The sequence below is a fragment of the Mus musculus genome, chromosome 6, assembly GCF_000001635.26.
Source record: "Mus musculus strain C57BL/6J chromosome 6, GRCm38.p6 C57BL/6J".
Classification (NCBI taxonomy): Eukaryota; Metazoa; Chordata; class Mammalia; order Rodentia; family Muridae; genus Mus; species Mus musculus.
This window is the reverse complement of record NC_000072.6, coordinates 69,801,398-69,820,679: the sequence shown is the minus strand read 5'-3', so window position 1 is coordinate 69,820,679 and position 19,282 is coordinate 69,801,398. Positions and strand designations below refer to the sequence as shown.

The 19,282-nt window shown below is 37.8% G+C and overlaps 1 gene segment (V, D, J or C) and 1 further gene; one reads left to right on the top strand and one right to left on the bottom strand.

Moving 5' to 3' along the window:
* Igk (immunoglobulin kappa chain complex) overlaps window positions 1–19,282 on the bottom strand; it is a 3,171,119-nt gene that overhangs the window by 906,075 nt on the left and 2,245,762 nt on the right.
* Igkv12-44 (immunoglobulin kappa variable 12-44) lies at window positions 5,580–6,049 on the top strand. The segment is given in 2 exon segments: window positions 5,580–5,628; window positions 5,752–6,049. Coding segments are annotated over 2 exon segments (347 nt in total).

The following is a 19,282-nucleotide window of genomic DNA, read 5'->3' as shown; positions in this document are numbered from 1 at the left end:
CATATCCTCTCCAATCGAGTCCATACAAGTCATCCCAGTTATAGGAACAGGTTCCACAGACAGGCAACAGTCAGGGGGATGAGGAGGAGAGGGTGTAAATCTTTATGTCTGCGTCTTCCAAGACACCATTTTCATCTAATTACATTCACATATTCCAGGGCATATGACTGTGATGGCAAAGATTCATACTCATGGTACCCGATTATTAAAGCCATGTTTCCCTTTCCCAATTTACCGTTGTTGTTTCAACATCATAATAAATCACTTACTATGTGTCTGTGTAGCCAATAATATCAGGTCAGAGGGATCATGTAGAATTGCTAAGGATTTGTTTTAAGACTTGTTCTGTCAGCATTCTACAGCAGAGGGAAGAACAGAGCCCAAGGAAGAACAGAGCCAAACTACCTATAGAGAAATATAATAAATAGTGGTGACATAGACTAGTCTCTGGAACTTTTCTGCATGCTATATTCATCAAGCCTCAAGATAGTTATAATTATTAAGAAGGTAAGGATAGGAAATAGGTTATCAGGCTAGTACTCCACTTGCCCTGGGCTGTGTACACAAAACAAGCATACACACACACATGCATACACTCATACACACACACACAAAACCACAATATATAGAAACACACCTGAGCACACACAGGAGCACACACACACACACACACACACACCTTTAGAGATACATTAACAACCTAAGATTCTCAAATGAATAGAGACACTAGTTTTCTTACTATCAGCAAGAGAAATAAGTTTATCTTCCTAAGATCCCTTTGGTAGTATCTTATTTCTAATCTAAAATATTCTGGAATGCATTCTGAGAGGCAGTCCAACAGACAGAAAGTACCTACATTGGTTTTGAATACAGTTATAATGATAAATTATATCCTGTACATAATCTCTAATAGACAGTCTTCTATTAACCATCTTCTGACCCTGTATAATTAATCATAAATACTTGAACAAAGTTTAAATAGAGGAATGGATATGCACAGTAAGACTGTCAGTCTAAATAGAGAGCCACCCATAGTAATCATAGAGTACCTATCTCCCCATCTTGAAACATTAAAAAAATAAATCTACTCTCACAAATGTGGCATGTTGTAAAATTTGAGAGTGTATTTCACCCACTTTGAATTAGATTTGTGGGCTAATTTTAATTTATGTGCACCTTTTTTATTTTTTAAAAAGTTTTCTTTTAAAATAGACTTTTCATAAAATGTTTTCAACCTGTATTTTTCTGTTATATTAATTTTTATTAGATATTTCCTTTATTTACATGTCAAATGTTATCCCATTTCCTGGTTTCCCCTCCAAAAACTCCCCAAACACTGCCCCCTCCATCTGGTCACCAACCCAACCACTCCCTTGTCCTGGTCCTGGTATTTCCCTACACTGAGGCATAGAGCCTTCACAGGATCAAAGGGCCTCTCCTCCAACTGATGACCAACTAGGCCATCCTCTACTACATATGCAGCTAGAGACATGAATCCCACCATGTGTTTTCTTTGGTTGGTGGTTTTTTCCCAGGGAGCTCTGGGGTGTGGGTACTGGTTAGTTCATATTGTTGTTCCTCCTGTGGGGCTACAGTCCCTTCAGCTCCTTGGGTACTTTTTCTAGCTCCTTCATTGGGGACCCTGTGTCGGTCCAATGGATGGCTGTGAGCATCCACTTCTGTATTTATCAGGCACTGGCAGGGCCTCTAAGGAGACAGTTTTAATAAATCCTGTTGCATGCTTCCTTTCTCCCTTATACAATTTATTTTTTCAGAAACACAGTTTTTACAGTCTTAAGTAGCACAATGGCTGAGTAGTTGCCTAAACTATAGGTATTAGTACCAACCTCCTACATATAAATCCAAGTCAGTGCTTACTAATTTCTGTGTTTTGTCTTAGATGCTCTTGACCTAATTGAGTACCCTCTGGGCTGAGTTGTCTTGGCCCCTCTACAGGGTATTTCTGCTTCTCCCACTTGCATGTTTTACTATTCCATGGTAGCCTCCTATCTTTCTCTTTCCTACTTCTCCTTGTGGTACAAGGCCCAGGAACCCTAATGAATAAATATGTCTTTCCTCCAAAGGTATTGGCTGCTGGCATTTTTATTTCCCATTTAGAACTAACTTGGGGGCAAGTTCCCAGAAGCTATGTGCAGACCTACACTTTCAAATCGATTTGTAGACTCAATTAGCATTAGAGTACAAGCAGGTAGATTTTTCTCCTTTTTCCAAATCCTCCGAGATGATTCCTACCTCCCATATCATCCAAATCGACAGCCTGTCTGATCATAGTTCCTGTAAAGTTGTTCTTCCTTTCTATGAGAAATCACATTCTCCTTTCCATTTGAACTATCACTGTTCATTGAGAATCATATAATTGTTGAGGCCTGGATAAATTGTCCACAGACTAGAGTGAATAAAATAAAATTACTGAAGTTTTTTTAGAATATTTGTTTATCTGAGAATATAAATGTTTGAAAATTGAAGAGATTTCTAAATGATGAGTATTAAGACAAAACTTCTTTTGGTGCCCTATATTAGAAGTTATAACCCAAGCTTACATATTCTTATTATCTGAATAAAATGTGCTTGTTAACAGCATCAAGAATTTTCAAAGTTGAGGAAAGGGCATAGGAAGACATATAATCAGTAAGTCTAAGAAAAAAAAAAAAACAAAAACCTTGACTTCACATAAAATATCCCTAATTTGATCTCAAGGTTCATGATAGTTAAAACCCATTAAGGTGTGACATATTTCTAATGGTAACCTAAATCGACACAAATGAGTTTTTCTTTGATTTTTTTTTTGTTTTGTTTTGTTTTGGAAGATTCTGTGCAGCTTCTTATAAATGAGGTAGTATACTACAATACTCCTATATTCTTGGCCCTGAAGAAATTGGTCATGAACCAATGTGTATGTGAACTCCTGATGTGAGAGTCTCATGTCACTTTTCTCCACACTAAATAAGTAGCACCTTATACTTTGGTTTCCAGTCAGCAAACAAAATCACAATCTAGGCACCAGAACAATGTTATTTAAATTAGTCAAGCCTTCTTATAGCTGATGCATATTTTCCTCTGAATAATCCCATCCTTTTACATATTTCTATGGAAAAGAAAATTTGAATGTCATGGAAGGTTAAACAGAAGTCCAAGAGTCATAAGTGGACCAAATGTTATTCGCTCTAAGGCAATGAAGTGTGCTGGAAAATGTGCTTCCAGAGCATTGTATAAAAGGGCTGTTGAAATTGGTGAGAGACTCACCAAGTTCTATCCATTTTATACTGTCTTGTATTTAATAAAACTGTACAATGTTCTGAGAATGCAGCCTCATGAAGGTAGTGACGGAAGAGGTAGCCACCTGAAAGAACCTAGGCAGTGAATAAATCTATCCGTAAAGCAGATGTGTGGCAAGTGAAGTCAAACTTTTCAGGTAATAAGACAGGAGACAATCTTCTCTGCTGAGTTTTTCGTGTGTGGTGAAGGTATAGCACAAACAGATACTGTAGTCCTCCAGAAGCCTTTGTGACATGGGACCTGGGTAGAAATGAATTCATTTCAGTTTCTATGTAGAGAAGAAATCTGGCCCCTATAATTAGCATGTGTTCAAGTGTCTGTGCCACACTTTGATGAAAGTATAAAATAAATAAGCATTTTGATTGTCTATGTTTATCGGCATGATTTTATTGCTTAGTCAAAGCACGCATATATGGTTTTACTACATGAAATATATTCATGTTAATAGATATTATTACTGTTAGTTGTAAACATTTTTGATATATGTCTGAATGGAAAATCTGTGACGACATACTTAAGAGTCACCCTCCTGATTAATTTTTTTCAGATTAATCAGTTGCTTAACCTATCCACCTACCTCTTCTTTCTCATACCTCTCCTGTGTCCATCATCAGCTTCAGGCCACAATTAGGTGTCAGTCTCACCCTGTAAAATCTCTGTTTCCAATATAATGCTACTGTGGACATGTAGAACTTTGCTCATTCAATATTTCAGGGAAATTAACACTAAGTCTGGACACTACTATAAATATAACTTCTCATATATAGCTTCAACTGTTACTTCTTTGCTTGCTTCTTTCACCACACAGTCTATGTCTGCCTGTCTTAAATGTAGACTGGCATACATGTACTCTTAATATTTAGAAAAGATATGGTGCACAAAGCATACGGAAGTTTGGCATCATTATAAATTTAAGGATATTAATAATCGTTTTACAGAGAATACTCATACAAATTGAATACAACAACTTGTGGCAAAAAGGGGAAGAAGTCAGATGCCATAATCTGAAGACTCTCAGGAATATTGGATATAAGTATAATCCCAGATGAATGCAGTAGGGCTCTCAAACCCATGCCACGCTCTGGCTTGATGGAAGCAATGCTTGAGTAGCTGAGCTGTCATAAATAATAATGAGAGTTATTTTTTACCTGAAAATATGGATTATTTTTGTAAGACTCTGTCTTCATTTTAAAAACCACAACTTCCAGTAGTATTCTGTTACAATTATGGCAATCACTATGATCAAGAAACTACATGGTGAATTGTGCTTCTCAGTCCTAATGGATACATCTACAAAAGGCTCCTATACCCAAAGCTCAGGAAACATTCTGGAAAAGGAGGCAGAAAGACAGAGCCAGAGGACCAGAAAATATATTGTGAGGTTGTGTCTCCTACTAACAATATAAGCAATAACTATAAAGTGTTCATATCATGGCTACTAAAATGTGAATTGAACAAGGAGGACACAAATGAACATGACAATCAGAATGAGGCCTCTCATCTACAAAAATCACTATAGAGAAGCAGATAAAGCTGCTGTCAGCAGAAGAGGTGCTCCTCCTTAGAGAAGAAGCCTACCAGGTTTGATATATCAGCCTTGAAAACCTACATAGTAATTAGGTTATATCGAGTCTATGAGACATATTTAGTAATGCATATGTGTGTGTGTGTGTGTGCATGCTTGTGTGTGTGTGTGTGCATGTGTGTAAATACATATGTTCATAGAAAAATGTGTAAAAAGGGATCATGAATTAAGAGAGAACTGGGACAAGTTTTTTCAGGGAGTAGTAATCAGGAAAGTTAAGGGGGAAATCTTGTAATTAAAATTCAGGCTCACAAACAAATAAAGAGAAAGGAAAAAAAAGGAGAAGCTGTATGGCCACAATAGCATCTACAGCTAACTGTGAAAGAATAATGGAAGCAGTTATGTACTGCCTAGAAAAGTATGATGTCCAAATCATGTCGACATGGAGGAAAATACAACAAAGACACTCTACATAGAACATGATAGAAATCAAAATAAGGTGTAAGACATAGAACATTAGTTTTGTTTGTTGTTCAAAGAGACTCACATTCCCACAAATAAATCTGTACTGCATCTCAGTTGGAGACATATGAGAGCCACAGGTCTGCAATAAGCTACTGACCTGATGATTTCTGCAGCTGTGCCTACCCTTTGCTGATTTGCATGTACCCAAAGCATTTCCTACTGACATGAGGATTTCTTCATAGTCAGGTCACACCCTGTGCTGTAATCAGCATCACACTGAAAACACACAGACATGAGTGTGCCCACTCAGGTCCTGGGGTTGCTGCTGCTGTGGCTTACAGGTAATGAAGACAGCACTAGAAATTTATTGAGCTTTCTGCACTCTGTGCTGCTTGGTCTCAATGAAAATTCTTTTGTGAGAGAACTAATCATGTGGGTATATGTTTTCAATTTTCCAATTGTAGGTGCCAGATGTGACATCCAGATGACTCAGTCTCCAGCCTCCCTATCTGCATCTGTGGGAGAAACTGTCACCATCACATGTCGAGCAAGTGAGAATATTTACAGTTATTTAGCATGGTATCAGCAGAAACAGGGAAAATCTCCTCAGCTCCTGGTCTATAATGCAAAAACCTTAGCAGAAGGTGTGCCATCAAGGTTCAGTGGCAGTGGATCAGGCACACAGTTTTCTCTGAAGATCAACAGCCTGCAGCCTGAAGATTTTGGGAGTTATTACTGTCAACATCATTATGGTACTCCTCCCACAGTGATTCAAGCCATGACATAAACCATGCAGGGAAGCAGAAGTGAGAGTACATGCTGCCCCAACTGCTACTTATGATGTCTCCAGCTGCTCAGCTACTGCGAGTATTTCTCTTTGCCAGGGCTTAAAGGTCAATGTGATGCTATATACTAGTCAGAGAAAATGTCCTCTGTACATATCCCTGTTTTGTTTCTCTAGTCCTAGTATCAAAATAATAGAATGGCTTATATTACACATTAAACAAAATTAAGGAAAAAATAGCAAGTAGACATAACTGACCATGGTTAGCAGACTATTGTTTATAGCTTGGATTCATTTAAAAATCTTGTCCCACACACATACACACACACACACACACACACACACACACACACACACATATCTTAAGTTATATTGCTAAGAATAAATTTATCTATTTAAATGATTAATATGCTGATGAAGAAATCTGGGGAAATAGTTTAGTGATTATAAACATTGGCTGTTTTTCCAGGGGATGTGAATTCTAGTCCAAACACTCACTTGATGTATAGCTTATGATAACTCCAATTCAAGTATTAAATTTCAGCCACTCTTCCTGCCTTTGAATGAAGGATTTCCAACAAGTGTTGAGGAAGATAAGCAAACTACAAGGAGTTGATGAAGGAAGCTTGTTTAAATTGACTTCTTAAACTTGGATCAGATTCTGGTAGTTTGATCTCACTTACTGAATTCCCACCTAATTTAAACATAGTATTATTTTTTTTCGGGGGAGGGAGTTAACTGATATAATAGTATCCATGGTACAAAAAAAGAAAAGTGTAATTACATAGAAAATCAAAACATGTTCTTTTCTTTTTTTCTGTCTGTTTTTTTTTTTTGCTTTTAATTTATAATCCACTGATGTGTAAAAATTTTGATTGACTTTTCTTTCATAGATTGAGTATAAAAGTGAACCCTGACTTCTTTATTTTCCCATTTTTATTAGATATTTTCTTCATTTATATTCCAGTGCTATGCTGAAAGTCCCCTATACCCTACCCCTGCCCTGTTCCCCTACCCACCCACTCCCAATTCTTGGCCCTGGTGTTCCCATGTACTGAGGCATATAAACTTTGAAAGACCAAGGGGCCTCTCTTCCAAATGATGGCCATCTAGACCATCTTCTGCTACATATGCAGCTGGAGACACGAGCTCTAGGGGTACTCGTTAGTTCATATTGTTGTTCCACTTATAGGATTACAGAACCCTTCAGCTCCTTGGGTACTTTCTCTAGCTCCTCCATTGGGGGCACTGTGTTCCATCAAATAGATGACTGTCAGCATCCACTTCTGTATTTGCCAGGCACTGGCATAGCCTCAGGAAACTGCTGAGACTCATTCAGTGTGAAAGAAGAAATGCCAGGGTGGTGAGGCAGGAGTGGGTGGATGGCTGGGTGTGTAAGGACCCTCAAAGAAGTAGGGTGAAGTTCAGGAGGAGAACCAAGGAAAAGAGATAGCATTTGAAATTTAAATATATTAAATATCCAATAAAAACAAAGTAAACTCCTAAACCTGATAAACAGCTTCATTGTAGTAACTGGATAAAAAATTAACTCAAACAATTCAGTTGCCTTTCTCTACACAAAGGATAAACAGGCTGAGAAAGAAATTAGGTAAACAACACCCATCACAATAGTCACAAATAATATATAATATCTTGGTGTGATTCTAACTAAGGAAGTGAAAGAACTGTATAATAAGAACTTCAAGTCTCTGAAGAAAGAATTCAAAGAAGATCTCAGAAGATGGAAAGATCTCCCATGCTCATGGATTGGAAGGATTAATATAGTAAAAATGGCTATCTTGCCAAAAGAAATCTACAGATTCAAGGAAATCCCATCAAAAAAAATCCAAATCAATTCTTCACTTAGTTAGAAAGGTAAATTTTTAAATTTATTTAGAATAACAAAAAACCTAGGATAGCAAAAACTATTCTCAACAATAAAAGAACCTCTGGTGGAATCATCATGCCTGACCTCAAGCTGAACTACAGAGCAATTGTGACATATATATATATATATATATATAACAGCATGGTATTGTTACACAACAAACAGGTAGATAAATGGACTAGAATTGAAGACCCAAATATGAACCCACACACCTATGGTCACTTGATCTTTGACAAGGGAACTAAAACCTTACAGTGGAAAAAAAGACATCATTTTCAACAAATGGTGCTGGCACAACTGGCAGTTATCATGTAGAATAATGCAAACTGATTATCTCCTTGTACTAAGGTCAAGTCTAAGTGGATCAAGGAACTCCACATAAAACCAGAGATACAGAAATTTATAGAGGAGAAAGTAGGGAAAAGCCTTGAAGACCTAGGCACAAGGGAAAATTCCTCAACAGAAGAGAAATGGCTTGTGCTGTAAGGAAAAAAAAAAGAAATTACAAATGGGACATCATAAAATTTCAAAGCTTCTGTAAGGCAAAAGATACTGTCAATAAGACAAAAAGGCTACCAACAGATTGGGAAAGGATTTTAAGGATTTTTACCAATCCTAAATCTGATAAGGGACTAATATCATATGCAAATAATGATATTTTGACTTCTTCCTTTCCAATTTGTATCCCCTTGATCTCCTTTTGCTTTCAAATTGCTCTGTCTAGGACTTCAAGTACTATACTGAATAGGTAGGAAGAAAGTGGCAGCCTTGTCTAGTGCCTGACTTTTAGTGGGATTGCTTAAAGTTTCTCTCCATTAAGTTTGTTGTTGGCTACTGGTTTGGTGTATATTGCTTTTACTATGTTTAGTTATGGGCATTGAATTCCTGATCTCTCCATGACTTTTATCATGAATGGATTTTGGATGCTTTCAAATGCTTTCTCAGCACCTATCGAGCTGATCATGTGATTTTTGTCTTTGTATTTGTTTATATAGTGGATTATGTTGATGGATTTCCGTATATTAAACCATCCCTGCATCCTTAGGATGATGCCTACTTGGTCATGATGGATGTTTGTTTTGATGTGTTCTTGGATTCCATTTGCAAGGATTTTGTTGAGTATATTTGCATCGATATTTATAAGGGAAATTATTCTGAAGTTCTCTTTCTTTGTTGGACCTTTTTGTGGTTTAGATATCAGAGTAATTGTGGCTTTATAGAATGAATTGGGTAGAGTACCTTCTGTTTCTATTTTGTTGAATAGTTTGAGGAGAGTTGGAATTAGGTCTTCTTTAAAGGTCCTATAGAGTTCTGCACTAAACCCATCTGGTTTTGAGCTTTATTAATTTATTTTTTTGGTTGGAAGAATATTGATGACTGCTTATATTCCTTTAGGGGAAATGGGACTCTTTAGATCGTTAATCTGATCCTAATTTAACTTTGGTACCTGGTATCTGTCTAGGAAATTGTCTATTTCATCCAGGTTTTCCAGTTTTGTTAAGTATAGCCTTTTGTAGTAAGATCTGATGATGTTTTGGGTTTCCTTAGGTTCTCTTGTCGTCTCTTTTTTCATTTCTGATTTTGTTAATTAGGATACTGTCTCTGTGCCCTCTAGTTGGTCTATCTAAGGGCTTATCTATCTTGTTGATTTTCTCAAAGAACTAGCTCCTGGTTTGGTTGATTCTTTGAATAGTTCTTTTTGTTTCCACTTGGTTGATTTCAGCCCTAAGTTTGATTATTCCCTGCCATCTACTCCTCTTGGGTGTATTTGCTTCCTTTTGTGCTAGAGTTTCTAGGTGTGCTGTCAGGCTGCTAGTGTATGCTCTCTCTAGTTTCTTTTTGGAGGCACTCAGGGCTGGAGTTTTCCTCTCAGGACTGTTTTCACTGTGTTCCATAAGTTTAGGTATGTTGTGGCTTCATTTTCATTAAACTCTAAAAGGTCTTAAATTTCTTTCTTTATTTCTTCTTTGACCAAGGTATCATTGAGTAGAGTGTTGTTCAGTTTCCATGTGAATGTTGGCTTTTTATTACTTATGCTGTTATTGAAGTTCAGCCTTAGTCCTTGGTGATCTGATATGATGCATGGGAAAATTTCTGTATTTTTGTATCTGTTGATGCCTGTTTTGTGACCAATTATATGGTCAATTTTGGAGGGGGTATCATGAGGTGCTGAGAAGAAGGTATATCCTTTTGTTTTAGGATAAAATATTCTGTAGATATCGGTTAAATCCATTTATTTCATAACTTCTTTTAGTTTTCATGTGTCTCTGTTTAGTTTCTATTTCCAGGATTTGTGCATTGATGAGAGTATTCTGTTGAAATCTCCCACTAATGTTGTGTCATGTGCAATGTGTGCTTTTAGCTTTACTAAAGTTCCTTTAATGAATGTGGCTACCCTTGCATTTGGAGCATAGATAGTCAGAATTGTTTGTTTATCTTGGTAGATTTTACCTTTGATGAGTAGAAGTGCCCTCCTTGTCTTATTTAATAACATTGGGTTGGAAGTCAATTTTATTCAATATTAAAATGGCTACTCCAGCTTGTTTCTTTGAACCATTTGCATTGGAAATTGTTTTAGCTGTTTACTCTGAGGTAGTGCCTGCCTTTTTCCCTGAGGTGGGTTTCCTGTAAGTAGCAGAATGTTGGGTCCTGTTTGTGTAGCCAGTGTTTTAGTCTATGTCTTTTTTTTTTTTTTTGGCAAATTGAGTCCATTGATATTAACAGAGATTAAGGAAAAGGAATTGTTGATTCCTGTTATTTTTGTTGTTAAAGTTGGAATTCTGTTCTTGTAGCTGTCTTATTTTAGGTTTGTTGAAGGATTACTTTCTAGCTTTTTCTAGTGTGTCATTTCCGTCCTGGTGTTGGTGTTTTCCCTTTATTATCCTTTGATGGGATGGATTTGTGGAAAGATATTGTATGAATTTGTTTTTTCATGGAATACTTTGGCTTCTCCATATACGGTACTTGAGCATTTTGTTGGGCATAGTAGTCTGGGCTGGCATTTGTGTTCTCTTAGTGTCTGTATAACATCTGTCCAGGATCTTCTGGCTTTCATAGTCTCTGGTGAGAAGTCTAGTGTAATTCTAAAAAGGCCCATCTTTATATTCTACTTGACCTTTTTCCCTTATTGCTTTTAATATTCTGTCTTTATTTAGTGCATTTGTTGTTCTGGTTATTATTTGTTGGGAGGAATTTCTTTTCTGGTCCAGTCTATTTGGAGCTCTGTAGGCTTCTTGTATGTTCATCTACATGTCTTTCTTTAGGTTTGGAAAGTTTTCTTCTATAATTTTGTTGAAGATATTTGCTGGCCCTTTAAGTTGAAAATCTTCATTCTCATATACTCCTATTATCTGTAGGTTTGATCTTCTCATTGTGTCCTGGATGTCCTGGACGGTTTGACTTAGGATCTTTTTGCATTTTGCATTTTCTTTGATTGTTGTGTCCATGTTCTCAATGGAATCTTCTGCATCTGAGATTCTCTTTTCCATCTCTTGTATTCTGTTGCTAATGCTTGCATCTATGCTTCCTGATGTCTTTCCTATGGTTTCTATCTCCAGACTTGTCTCCCTTTGCATTTTCTTTATTGTTTCTACTTCGCTTTTTAGATCTTAGATGGTTTTGTTCAATCCATCAACTTTGTGGTTGTGTTTTCCTCTAAATCTTTAAGGAACTCTTGTGTTTCCTCTTTAAAGACTTCTACCTATTTAGCAATGTTTACCTGTAATTATTTAAGGGATTTTTGTGCTTCCTCTTTAATGCCTTCTACCTATTTATCCGTGTTCTCCTATATTTCTTTATTGCGTTATTAATTTCGTTCTAAATATCCTCTACCAGCATCATGAGATATGATTTTAAATCTGAATCTTGGTTTTTGGGTGTGTTTGAGGTATCCAGGACTCGCTGAGGTGGGAATTCTGGGTTCTGATGATGGTGAGAGGTCTTGGTTTCTGTTAGTATGATTCTTACATTTGCCTTTTTCCATTTGGTAATCTCTGGTGTTATTTGTTATAGTTGTCTCTGGGTGGACCTTGTTCCTCCTGTGATTTTGTTAGCCTCTGTCAGCACTACTGGGAGTCCAACTCTCTACTGAGTCTGAGTGGTCAGAGTAGTCTCTGCAGGCAAGCTATCCTCTTGCAGGGAAGGTAGGTGCACAGAGTTTTGGCTCTCAGATCTGCCTACTGACTGAAGATGATGGCCCAAAATGTTGTCTGTCCCTGTAATGATGATGCTTCTTCAGTCTTCGTGCTTTCCTCTGAAGACTGATCTCTGAGGGACCCTGGATACAATATGGTTCTCTCATCTGCTCCAGTGGTCAGACCCTTCCCAGGTTGCCACGTCTCCTCTGGTGGGGAAATTGTGTGGATGTCTGGAGCTCAGATCTAGCTGAGCTTAAGATGAAGGCCTGAAAAGGGCTTGTCCCAGAAGCTATGTTGCTTCTATAGTCTGTGAACTCTCCTGTGCAGACTGGTTCCTGAGGGACTTACATATCTATCTTACATAAACAATCCTGAGAGAACATTCGTGTTCATAATATTAAGAATGTTTATGGAAAAAGAGGACACTGTGACAATTGGTTCCAGGAGCTGAAGATTGCCACCTGACCTTCAGAGAGCCCCTGGGCTCTTCCCTCCTCTCTTGGAGCCTCCTCTTGCTTATGCCACTCCTGAATAAAGTTTTCAGAGCTTGATCAGTATGATTGACTTGCTCTCATTCTTCATGTCTCTTGTCCCTCCCACACACACACTCTCTCTCTCCTGCTCTGGGTCCCCACTGACTGTACTTGCAGGTCCAGGGGAAACTGGCGCCCAGCCTGTGGCTCTGGGTTTGGGGTCTGAGAGAGACCACTCTTTTCACTAAGCCACTGCTTAACCAAGGAGTGAGTGAAGGCTCTCACTGAACTGCTGCTTCATCAGAAGTGAGTGAAGGCTTGCATTGTGCCTCCACCTCTTCAGGAGGTGAGTTAAGGCTTGCATTGAACCCAGCTCCACAGTGTCACATTTCCTCCAACAAGGACATACCTATTCTTAAAAGAACCCACATAGTAGTATTATCACTTCCCTATGGGCTATGCATTCAAATACATGAGCCTATGAGGGGAAACCTATTCAAACCACTACATAGATTAAACATTGAAATGCCTGAGACTAAATCATTAAATAATACCAAAATTAAATGTATCTATTTAAACATAATTATCACCCAAACACAAAAGAATATTCCTTTCTTAGCAAGTCATGGAGAGTTCTCTGAAGATGACCACACATTTGTATAGAAGACAAGACTACACAGATATGCAAAAATTGAAATAATGCATTTTAACCTTTCTGAGAACTATGGATTAAAGCTGAATATCACAAACAATAAAAACACCAGAAATTTCATAAACCACTGTAGACTGGGTCCACTACTGAATGAAAAATTGGAAAGACACAAATTAAGAAGTAAACTAAACACTTTTAAGAATTGAATTTAAATGACAGTATAACATATGCAAACCTATGGGACACAATGAAGGAGGTACTCAAATGCAAGTTTATAAAACTATGTGCCTGCATATAGCAATTTGATAAATCTCATATTAGCAACTTAACAACATACCTGAAAGCTCTAGGAAAAAAGAGTACCTAATCTGAGAGTAGAAGAAAAGAAGTAAGCAAAATAGGGTGTGAAGTCAACAAAATCCAACAAAGAAACAACAAAAAATACAAATGAGTAATGAAATGAAGTATTGTTTTTTGAAAAACTGCAATAAGATTGATAAATTCTTAGCCAAATAAAGTAAAAGATGGATAGTATTAGGAGACATGTTTGTGCATTGTGTATTCAGATTCTGAATTCTATGCTCAGAGATCAGTTTGTAGTCCAGATTTTCCAGATATTGACGCTGTCAAGTATCTCATATCAAAATATTGTGTAAAAATTGTTTTCCATCACCTGTGATTGGTTAATAAAGGGCTCATCAGCCAATATCTAGGCAGGAGAAGAAGTACTTCCAATCCAAAAGAGAGTGTCTTTGGTGGAAAGAGGAAAAAAGGAGAGGTTGCCATGGAGATGTTTCCATGAGTATATGAATGAAGAAGGAGGCCAGAGAAAGACCAAGATGGCAGATAAAGGGATACATTCATGGAAACCTGACTGGGAAGTAAGTAATGCCAGCATAGTCTTTACTATGCGGTTGTGTAGCAGATAATTTTAAAAGGACATTTACATTTTTTAAAAGTAAAGTTACCACCCACAGGAATACAGGTTAGAGCATAAACCACCTAATGAAGCTGAAATGTGAGGTTGAGTTGCCCCAGGTGTTCCTTTTGGCGTCTCCATTTTACTTAGAGTTATTCTCAGATAAAGGTGTAATATAAGCGTTAAATTTATAAAAATATTTGTGGTATGGGAACATGGGAATCTGTTCTGCTTCTGAACTTTAGTTACTCTAGTTTAGCACCAGAATTACAGACCTGACAGTAGCCTTACTGGTTTGATTGACAGTCACCTTCTCTGTGTGACACAACTCAGAACCAAAGATAGCATGACCTGGGTAGGAAAAGACCTGGTGAAACCACTTGTAACCACTAGAAATCACTTCATTTATACCACTTCATTTGGCAAAGTAGTCTGTAATGAAAATGGACACAGATGTCTGCATAGTCAGTAGAAAAAGGAAGACTGCTGCGATCTACAGGGGGATTTTATAGCTGCAATAAGGAATAATGTTATGTCAAAATTGTCCAGATTTAGGAACAGTGTATAATTTAAACTGAAGAATAAATGTCTTCTAGTAGGTGAATCTCAGTAAATATTGTACTTGTAAATAGAGTTAAAGTTATTTAATGTTTGAAAATTTGAGTATTTGCGTCTGTGTGTGTGTGTGTGTGTGTGTATTTAGGGAAGTTTCGAGATAAGTGTTTACCTGAAAGGTTTTGGTCGAGAGTGTTAAATAATGATGAAATAAATGAATATGATTATCAAAGAACTAATAAAATATTATAATTAAATATGAAAAATCCTGAGAATAAACGTTTCAAGGCCTTTTATATTATTGTTTCCACATCTATCCATTTTCCTGGAAGTTCCATAATTTTTTTTATTTTCTTTACAATTGAATACATTTCTGTAGTGTAAATATGCTATATTTATTTTATTTACATGTGTTTGTATACGCTAGTTCCACATATTAACTCTCATGAAGAAGAGAACAATAAGCATAGATGCGCAAATATTTTATTGGTAAGGTATACAGATTTTTTAGTTCATGTACAAAAATGATGTGACTGGTTGTACTTTTAATGTTTTGAGAAATATTCTCATTTATGTCCAAATCAACTATACTTCATTGCTTTCCAACATTCAGTGAGTAAGAGCTCTTCTTTTCCTAAATCTACATCATCCTGTGTGGTAATTCTTGATGGCAATAATTTTAATTTGCATTTCTCTGATAACAATGAATGATGAATAAATTAAACCCCTATTTGCTATTAGTCACATATATTATGTATTTTTAAATTTCATTTTATTTATGTGCATATATATCAGTCTGTGTGAATACATGTCATGCATGTTAAAGTGTCCACAAAGGCCTGAAAACTGTGTTAAATCCTAGTTCCTGAAGCCAGAACTACAGTTGATTGTGAATTCTCTTACATGTAGAGTCTTTGGAAGAGGAGCAAGAGTTCTTGATGACTGAGCCATTTCTTTAGACTTTGCTCATAGCAACTGTTGTCCAAAGTTACAGAGCTGTTATAAGAAGTGATATTTCTATGATTGGTTTATTCTTTCATACACAAAAACTCATTATTTGCACAATAAGCTGCAGTACCATTTTGTCACAAAGGGTTTTCTGGGAAATTTTTAGACTATTTATAATGAACTAAGGCATATGAAGCTAAAGAAAAGAGTAGGACAGGGAAGCAGGTAGCTTAACTTCAGATCTTCATTTCTCTCTCTTATCCTCCAAAGCCAATCTTCCAGTCTTGACGCTACTGCTGTTGCAGACCACAAGCTGAAGTATTCACTTCTTCTCTACCTCCTTCACCAGACATTCACACATATCTTTTCCTATGCCACCCTATCCCAATCATCCTGAGATCCCAGGCCCAGTGCCAGTAGATTTCATGGGAATCTTCCTGCAGTGCTTGCCAGGGAAGCAATTAGTTCACTGAAGCAGCTTGACTTCAATCTTCACACTTTCTTCTCACCAACACATAAAATCCTGCAGTCTTATTCTCAGTTCTGTATCTCATGGGCTGTTTTGGCCCTTCCATATTCTCTGCTCCTATTCCCAGTCCTCTAAATAGATTCGGGTTGGTCACACTTCATTCTTCCCTCCCATGGACACCTTTACGTCTACCTCCTCAGCCAATCCCCATTCTACTTTTCAGCACCAAATACCTAGTAAGACTTTCTTGATGGAAGACCTTGTGGCCACATCAATTAGGATCTCAAAAGAATTTTACACCACAAATCACAACTACCACCCTCTAATTCCTACCAGGAAAAAAAAACCTGAAACCAATGGGAAAAAAACATACACTGAGGAAAGAAAAGAACAGAAATCAGCACCTAGAATTACAATTTCCCCAATTGCAGATACATAGATACTAGTGTAAAAACACAATCATTAACAACAAGGACAACATGTCTCCAATAGAACTGAGCAATCCTACCACAGGAGGACCTTAGTATTGCAATGTAAAAGAACAAGATAAAAACCCTAAAATAATCCCTATAAATATGAAAGAGGTTTTGAAAGAGAAAATAAATAATCCCTTAAATAAACATATGAATACAAAAATGAAGAGTGGAAGGAAATGAATAAAACAATTCAAGACCTGAAAGAAATAATAATCAATGAAGAAGACTCAACCAGGTGCAATTCTAGAAATGGAAAATTTAGCAAGTTGAATCTCAGAGACAAGTCTCACCATCAATGTATAAGGTGTCAGACAAAATTCCCAGGTACTTAAGGAATAATAGAAGAAATTGATACCTCAGTCAAAGAAGTTATAAATCTAAAAAGTGCACAAAATATTCATGAAGACTGGACAGTGTAAAAAGACCAAATTTGCGATGAATAGGAATAGAGGAAGGACAAGAAAATCAGGTCAATGATATAGTCTATATTTCCAACCAAATTGATAGAAAAAAATTGCCTTCCCAAACCAAAAGAAGATGGTACATATCAAGATAGAGGAAGCAGATGTAGCACAAAATACATTCGATGAGTAAAGAAGTCATAAATAATTAAATTAGATAGGTAATGGCACGGCATACTCATAAAAAGAAAAATCCATCAAGAAATGCTGTGGCAGCAGCAGCGGTCGCCATCTGGGTTCCGGGGCTCCGCGGGACCTAGGAAATTAGTCTGAACAGGTTAGAGAGTGCGCCAGAGAACCGGAGAGCTTCTGGGACGGGCGGAAGCACAGAGCCGCTGAGGCAGCACCCTTGGTGGGCCGCAGACAGCCGGCCACCATCCGGACCAGAGGACAGGTGTCCGCCTGGCTTGGGAGGCGGCCTCAGCCTCAGCAGCAGCGGTTGCCATCTGGGTTCCAGGACGCTGCGGGACCTAGGAAATTAGTCTGAACAGGTTAGAGGGTGTGCCAGAGTACCGGACAGCTTCTGGGACAGGCGGAAGCACAGGGCCGCTGAGGCAGTACCCTTTGCAGGCTGCAGAGAGCCGGCCACCGTCCGGACCAGGGGACAGGTGTCCACCTGGCTCGGGAGGCGGCCTCAGCCTCAGGAGCAGCGGTCGCCATCTTGGTTCCAGGACTCCCTGAAACTTAGGAATTTAGTCTGCACAGGTGAGAGTCTGCACCACAGAAGCTGACAGCTTCTGGGAACTGCCAAAGCAACACAGCTTCTGAGAGAGGCCCGGTTTTGGGCCTTCTTCTTCGACCAGGAGGAGGTCCAAAAACAAGATATCTGCGCACCTTCCCTGTAAGAGAGCTTGCCAGCAGAGTGCTCTGAGCACTGAAACTCAGAGGAGAGAATCTGTCTCCCAGGTCTGCTGAGAGACGGTAACAGAATCACCAGAAGAACAATCTCTAAACAGAGTCAACTATAACTACTAACTCCAGAGATTACCAGATGGCGAAAGGTAAACGTAGGAATCCTACTAACAGGAACCAAGACCACTCACCATCATCACAACCCAGCACTCCCACTTCGCCCAGTCCAGGGCACCCCAACACACACGAAAACCTAGACCTAGATTTAAAAGCATATCTCATGATGATGGTAGAGGACATCAAAAAGGACTTTAATAAATCACTTAAAGAAATACAGGAGAACACTGCTAAAGAGTTACAAGTCCTTAAAAAAAACAGGAAAACACAATCAAACAGGTAGAAGTCCTTACAGAAAAAGAGGAAAAAAACATACAAACAGGTGATGGAAATGAACAAAACCATACTAGACCTAAAAAGGGAAGTAGAAACAATAAAGAAAACTCAAAGTGAGGCAACACTGGAGATAGAAACCCTATGAAAGAAATCTGGAACCATAGATTTGAGCATCAGCAACAGAATACAAGAGATGGAAGAGAGAATCTCAGGTGCAGAAGATTCCATAGAGAACATCGGCACAACAATCAAAGAAAATGGAAAATGCAAAAAGATCCTAACTCAAAATATCCAGGAAATCCAGGACACAATGAGAAGACCAAACCTACAGATAATAGGAGTGGATGACAATGAAGATTTTCAACTCAAAAGACCAGCAAACATCTTCAACAAAATTATTAAAGAAAACTTCCCAAATATAAAGAAAGAGATATCTATGAACATACAAGAAGCCTACAGAACTCCAAATAGACTGGACCAGAAAAGAAATTCCTCCCGACACATAATAATCAGAACAACAAATGCACTAAATAAAGATAGAATACTAAAAGCAGTAAGGGAAAAAGGTCAAGTAACATACAAAGGCAAGCCTATCAGAATTACACCAGATTTTTCACCAGAGACTATGAAAGCCAGAAGAGCCTGGACAGATGATATACAGACACTAAGAGAACACAAATTCGAGCCCAGGCTACTATACCCAGCCAAACTCTCAATTACCATAGATGGAGAAACCAAAGTATTCCACGACAAAACCAAATTCACACATTATCTCTCCACGAATCCAGCCCTTCAAAGGTTAATAACAGAAAATAACCAATACAAGAACGGGAACAATGCCCTAGAAAAAACAAAAAGGTAATCCCTCAACAAACCTAAAAGAAGACAGCCACAAGAACAGAATGCCAACTTTAACAACAAAAATAACAGGAAGCAACAATTACTTTTCCTTAATATCTCTTAACATCAATGGTCTCAACTCCCCAATA